This window comes from Cyprinodon variegatus, unplaced genomic scaffold (assembly GCF_000732505.1).
Source record: "Cyprinodon variegatus isolate N-32 unplaced genomic scaffold, C_variegatus-1.0 Scaffold896, whole genome shotgun sequence".
Taxonomy (NCBI): domain Eukaryota; kingdom Metazoa; phylum Chordata; class Actinopteri; order Cyprinodontiformes; family Cyprinodontidae; genus Cyprinodon; species Cyprinodon variegatus.
The window spans coordinates 52,061-58,481 of record NW_015151349.1 but is presented as its reverse complement, the minus strand read 5'-3'; the positions used below and the strand labels follow the sequence as shown (position 1 = coordinate 58,481).

Genomic DNA, 6,421 nt, shown 5'->3' with positions numbered 1-6,421 from the left:
TTGGGCATATCAGTATTTAAACTCCCCCGAATGAGATTTAACTATTTCAATATCACCCTAATTTTAGATTTTCTCATAGATCTTAATCTGATTCTTCAAGTTTTTAAAGAAGCTTCTAACTTGACTGCACCACTTCCAAAAACAAGCAAAAAAAAATCATACAAAATATAAAAAAAAAAAACTGAAATCCCGTTCCCCGATATTCTCTCGCGATATTCTACAGCTGCTCCAAACATCCCGGTTGCCAAACAAGCTAAAGCTAGGCTAACTAGCCGATATGCTGCTAAGTCTGCACAAAGTCTCAATGAAGTCTTCCTGAGTGATTGAGACATGGAGTTGAGAAGTATCAAAGAGCAGGTAGTAAATATTGCTTTTGCATTTTTATTTGTAAAGTTTGGAAAAGTTATCCTGCTGTTGTAGACAGCTGCTAATCATCAAAGCTGCACTACGAGGAAAGTTTTTTCCCACCGGCTAATTGTCTCACAGATTCTTTATCATGGAGGTTGTGTTTCATTTCTTGAACGTCACGTAAAAAAATGCTTTTAAAAATGCGATATTATAAAGTATAAATCTTTTACTAGATTGGAAATTATAAACAGATTGGAAATAGGGTGATTTTAATAGCGTCTATCCCTTTATGCTACTTATAATCTATGCTACTTATCATGTATGCTGGCTGTCCACTGTGTTCCTCAGTCTCCACTGATCCAGGCCATATTTAGCAGAAATGCTGAGGATGTGGCTTTCTTGCTGGAGCACAATGAAAGTGTTAACGCTCAGGTAGGCTCATCCTGTCGGAAGCTCATATTTTTATAAATGAACTCTGGTATTTGGGTTATAAAGTTGTATCTCGCTGTCACTGAATTCCTAAGAAAGACATTTTGAATTTTAGGACCAAGATCAAAGCACACCCCTCCATGCTGCTGCTTATTTGGGTGATGTCCATGTCATGGAACTACTTATAAATGCAGGTAAAACAGAGAAGCCATTATTTGTACATGTGCTGAAAATTACTGCTTGGTGATTTAAATTGACCAATACGTCTGTCTGATTTCACTATTATTTTTTTATCTGCTCTCCTTAAAAGGTGCAAATGTGAACTGTAAGGACCAGGGCTTACTCACTCCATTACATCGAGCAGCAGCCTCAAGAAATGAAGTACTTTGTTTGACTTTTTTTCAACTAATGCATTTGAAAAAGCAGTTTAAGATTTGTTTTTTTTTTTTTTTAAATCCCAGAGAGCTGTTGGACTGCTGCTAAAACACAAAGCAGAAATCAACGCAAGGGACAAATTCTGGCATACACCTCTACACATGGCGGCGGCCAACTGGGCCACAGGTTGCGCTGCAGTCCTCATCCCTCATGTTTGCAGCCTGGATGTTACAGACAAGTTGGGAAGAACGCCTCTGCATCACGCTGCACACAGTGGACACGCTGAGGTAACATTTAAAGATGACAAAACGGACAAAAAATTCTCTGGAAACCTCATTTTTACCCTTTATGACCAGATTAGGGAGTAAATCCTGTAATAAAACAAATGATGGCCTGGTATATTATTGTGGCAAATAAAATCCTATTTATCTTGTTCAGAAATATTTATTCTGTGTGTAGAGGTGTGCAGAATTGTGACCTGTAATTTCAAACAGACGGGGTAATTGTGTGTCTCATTAGTCCGGCAACGCAGACACCTTTCTTTACCCAGGTTTTGTGTTTTCCAGATGGTTAATCTGTTCCTGCGTAAAGGAGCCAGTGCAAATGCCAAAGATAAGAAGGAAAGACAGCCAATTCACTGGGCTGCACATCTTGGTAAGCAAATTTGATTTACTTTTCTATCTTTTGCATGAATTTAAGATTTTATTATTGGAAACAAGAACATTCAGTTTTGTGGTGAATAAAGGAGGCATCTTTCCATGTTCCTCCTAATAAAAAAGAAAAAGTTTAAATAATAGTCATTGGGAAATGCAAACCTCTGTCTAAATTGTCTGACTCTGTCTAAATAAAAATTTTTAAAGCAGCACTGTGTAAACTTTAGTCACAAGGCTTCACCTTTAACTTCTAGGGTTAGTGCTTCTGAAAGTTACTGGAAATACCGCAGTGCTGGAGAATAACTCTCCTTCAGTATGGATTCTGAGAATACTGAGAAGCCATGACGTTCCTCTTAAGCCGCGCACACATTGTGCGATTTTTATTTATTTTTTTCAGTTGTTGCACGCAGCTACAGCTGGCACTGTGCATTACAGTGTGAGTTCACAGCTCACGATGTATGTTCTCACTGGAAAAAATCAAAATCTAGATGTCAGTTTTTTCTTAAAGTAAGTGCATTTGCTCTTGGAATTAGGAGGTAAGTGAGACACTTTGCCAATGGAACAAGACAATTTACACTTAAAATAAGAAATTATATTTCAAGTGCATGTTATCTAATTATCTTATTTTAAGAGTAAAAATATTCATTCAATTGGCAAACTATCTCATTTACCTACTCAAATTAAGGGTTAATACACCTAATGTAAGAAATTTGTACTTATTTCTAGATAAGTGCTCAGTGTACTAAGTACAGTGCTCACACTGTGCTGCACAACGCTCACACTGTACGTCTAAAACTACGTTGGACTCAGTTCTGTGAGATGGCGCTGCTTGGACTCTTCTATCCGCAAACGAGTAGAAGAGGAATATAAAGCTCACTAGATTAAAACACGCTACCTTGGCAATTTGTGTAATTTTTCTACTGAAAGCCCTAAAAAAAAAGGCAGTGACGTATTTGGACAAAGACACGGCTGAGCAAACGTGTCTACTATGGTCTGTTAATTTTTCAGAAAGAACTTAATTTCACTCGCACCCCCGCCATGCTTCTGTGTTTTCCTCTGCGAGGAGGAAGAAGAAGAAGAATCCTTGTTTTACGCACTGAGTGATTTGCCCACAATGGCCAAATGAAAATCAATGTGTTTGATTTTCTCCCGACCTCCTGATTCCTGATCTGGAGGTGGTCGTGAAAGGCTGATCGCCCCTGAAATAATGTGTCTCATATTGGGGCAAAAGGAAGAACTTCCTGATCACCAATAGTGACTGCGAACTACAGCTGATGTGAACTCTAGGAATCTGAACTGAGACTAGTTGCTCATACGATATGTATGAGCAGCAAATTACTATTATTTAAAGGCAAACCTGCCTGACTTGTTTAAACCAATCTTAAATCTCATTAGCAGTCTGTCACTGAAAGGGAAAATACTCGTCTGTGTCTCTGTCACACCAGGCAGTCATTTTATTCTAAGCTAGCTCCTAAGTGCTGTTTGCTGATTATTTAACAGCAGGTGAACAAGTTGTGCAGCTTTGGGAAAGAATTTAATATTCCTGCAGTAAAGTTAAAGCTTTTCTTTCAGGACATTTGGACGTTTTGAAGCTGCTGGCGTCCCACATTGCAGATGTGATGTGCAAAGACAAATACGGTTACAGTCCGCTCCACGTCGCTGCTGCCGGCGGACATGCGGACGTGGTCAGGTTCCTTCTGAGACTGCGGGTGGAGGTAAACCATAAACCAGTCCCATAAATTTCCAGATAACATCAGTTATCTTTCAATATTTAATGAATTGAACAAGTTTTTGAGGGTAGTGGCGGCTTAGTGGAATCCTGAGGTTCTGAGTTTGAGCCCCACTCCCACAGACTCTAACTCTGTGTCTCTGAGCAAGCCTCTTAACCCCACGCTGCTCCTCAGTGCCCCACGGTGGCAGCCCACTGCTCCCCAAGGGGATGGGTTAAATGCGGAGATAAATTTCTCCAATGTGAGATCAATAAAGTTCAAATAATTTTTTATTTTAATATTGTCATGCAAATTTATACTCGATGGTTGCAATAGAGTCATTTTAACTATCGTGGGTGGGGAAACCCAATAGACATTAATTTGATATATCGCCCACCCCCACCTCAAAGTTAGCGATAAAATATAGGATCCCTTTCTTCTCCCCTAGAAACCAAAACTTGTATACTGTACTTATGAAAGAAGCACAGACTTATGAACCAACATATTGCTATAAAGGTGTTTTTTTTTTTAATGCAATCAAAATCTGCAGGATGTGAACGTTTAACCCAAATTCTTTGACGAGTTTAAAACGGATCGATTTTGAACTTTTAACCGTTCTTGCTGCGTACTTTCAGGTCGACGAGCCGAACAGTTTTGGCAACACGGCGCTCCACATGGCCTGTTACATGGGTCAGGACTGCGTAGCCACTGAGCTGGTGAACTGTGGCGCCAACATAAACCAAGCCAACCACCAAGGCAACACACCGCTGCATCTGGCCACCATCTCATCCAGTGGCGTTCCGTGTCTCGAGCTCCTGGTCAACAATGGTGCCGACGTTAATATCCAGGTAAAACTGACTGTTTTGGAAGAAATTAATTTAAGAAGCCTTTTTTAATCCATTTGAACCTTCCTTGGCCCTCCTGCTCATGTTTTCTGAAAGCACAAAAAGATAAAACAGGATAGAAAATAAGATTATTTATGAGGTTTCTGGTCAGTAACTTTCCTTTCCCACTTCTCTTTGTATAACACCACAAAAACCTGGTTATGAAAGGCAAACATCATCAAACTTCCTGTTATATTAATGCAAAATCAACATTTCATTGTTCATTTGTGTTTCTCTCTTGATAAAATTACTAAAGATGTTTTTTTTTTTTGAAAGTGAGTTAGAGACCTGGACTAAGTGAGATGTTTTATTTGTTTTCAATCTGTTGAACAGAATAAAGAAGGAAAAAGCCCTTTACACATGGCTGCTGCTCACGGTCGCTTCACAAGCTCCCAGATTCTGATCCAAAACGGTAACTAGCTTCCCACTGGATCACCATGAGCTGATTGTGATCATAGGATGGAGCTCATGTGCAATGTCTCCTACTTTCAGGTGGGGAGATTGATTGTGTGGATGTCAATGGAAACACTCCGCTTCACGTTGCTGCGAGGTTTGGTCAGGAGTTGCTGACCAGTACTCTGCTTACTAACGGTGCTGCCAGAGGAAGGTGGGTCTGTCAGTGAAATGCTTTTTATTCACATTTATCTTTAAAAACAATGATGACGTCAATGTTGCTCTGTCCTTAAAAAGCATTTTCTGTCCTTCCCAAAACTGAAGATTATTCACTGTTAAAGTTCTACTCACCCATATGAGTTTTTTGTCATTTGGAGCTCCTTTTTTTTTAAAGATATAAATATATATAATATAACCGCAGATGTCTGGGGGACAGTGATTCTCCTACATGTTATGAATGCTGGCGTACCATAAAGAATAAATTATGAACAGTTTAGTTTGTGCCTTCAAGTCGTTGCCGATAGGAAGACATAACCCCTTGCTCACACTGGCTCCGGTGCGGTTACCGAGCCGACGGAGACCGCAACTCCCGCACACCCCCTCTCACCGCCCTTTTGACTACGGTGCGGTGCGGCTCCGGCAACAGGTCCGGAGGTTTAACTCGCGAGAACAGAAGTTCACTTGAGTTCACGTAACTTCACGCGATAACACGGCCCAAATAAGGATATTTGCGAGAGCTTGTTGCGGAGGGCTCCGGCACGCCGCAAGGATAGCTTTCTTGCGGAATTTTCTGCAGCGGAGTGTCTGGGTAACCGCTGCCGTACAGCTCAGCAGCCGGTGAGAGAGGTTTACGTCTTTTTAATGACTTGGAATCACTGCGGCGCCGCACCGCAACGGTAAAACCGGAGTCGGTGTGAGCCTGGGGTTACCTTGATATAACCTAACGGAATATCTTCAGAACGGCCTCAAATGACACAAAACTCATATGAGCGAGTAGAACATGATGTAATAACCAAAAATCAAGGGCCCAATGTAAAAAAAAAAAAAAAAAACAGCGTTCCCATTTAAGAGGAATTTTTTGCACAATTATTTGTGCAAAGAGATGTCCTAGTCTACAATTGTTTAGGGGACCCACAGTGATTGGCCTACATGTTATGAATGCTGGCTTACCATAAATTATAAACTATGAACAGTTCAGTCTTCAACTCGTTGCTCATAGGAAGACTTTACTTGGATATAACCTAACAGAATATCTCCAGAACAGCTCCAAATGACAAAAAACTCATATGGATGAGTAGAACATGATGTAATAACGTAAAATCAATGGGCCAGTGTAAAAAAAGAAAAACGGTGTTCCCCTTTAAACCCACCTGATCCTGACGAGACTGACGGCACTGGACCATATTTATACATATTTATTTATATATAACACATGCCACATTTCAACATGATGGTGAACTGTTGAACAGTGGTGTTTTTAATTACTATTTTTATAACTGTGTACAGGTCATTAGATGGTTGGTAAAAAAATACACTCATATAATATGTTTCAAATCGTAATAAAGATCTTAAAGGGATAGTTCGGGATTTTTGACATGAATCTGTATGGCATCCCCATCACCAGTGTCAT

General features: G+C 40.1%; 1 protein-coding gene across 1 annotated transcript in view; it reads left to right on the top strand.

The window, feature by feature from the left end:
* The first annotated feature begins 222 nt into the window (after positions 1-222).
* LOC107099668 (serine/threonine-protein phosphatase 6 regulatory ankyrin repeat subunit C-like) overlaps positions 223-6,421 on the top strand; it is a 20,299-nt gene continuing 14,100 nt past the window's right edge. Inside the window, exons 1-10 of the mRNA XM_015397889.1 lie at positions 223-357; positions 697-780; positions 893-971; positions 1,088-1,158; positions 1,239-1,439; positions 1,719-1,806; positions 3,378-3,520; positions 4,150-4,362; positions 4,732-4,810; positions 4,891-5,005. Of these exons, the coding sequence (XP_015253375.1) occupies positions 331-357; positions 697-780; positions 893-971; positions 1,088-1,158; positions 1,239-1,439; positions 1,719-1,806; positions 3,378-3,520; positions 4,150-4,362; positions 4,732-4,810; positions 4,891-5,005 (1,100 nt within the window). The 5' untranslated portion in view covers positions 223-330. The remainder of the gene's footprint in view (positions 358-696; positions 781-892; positions 972-1,087; positions 1,159-1,238; positions 1,440-1,718; positions 1,807-3,377; positions 3,521-4,149; positions 4,363-4,731; positions 4,811-4,890; positions 5,006-6,421) is intronic.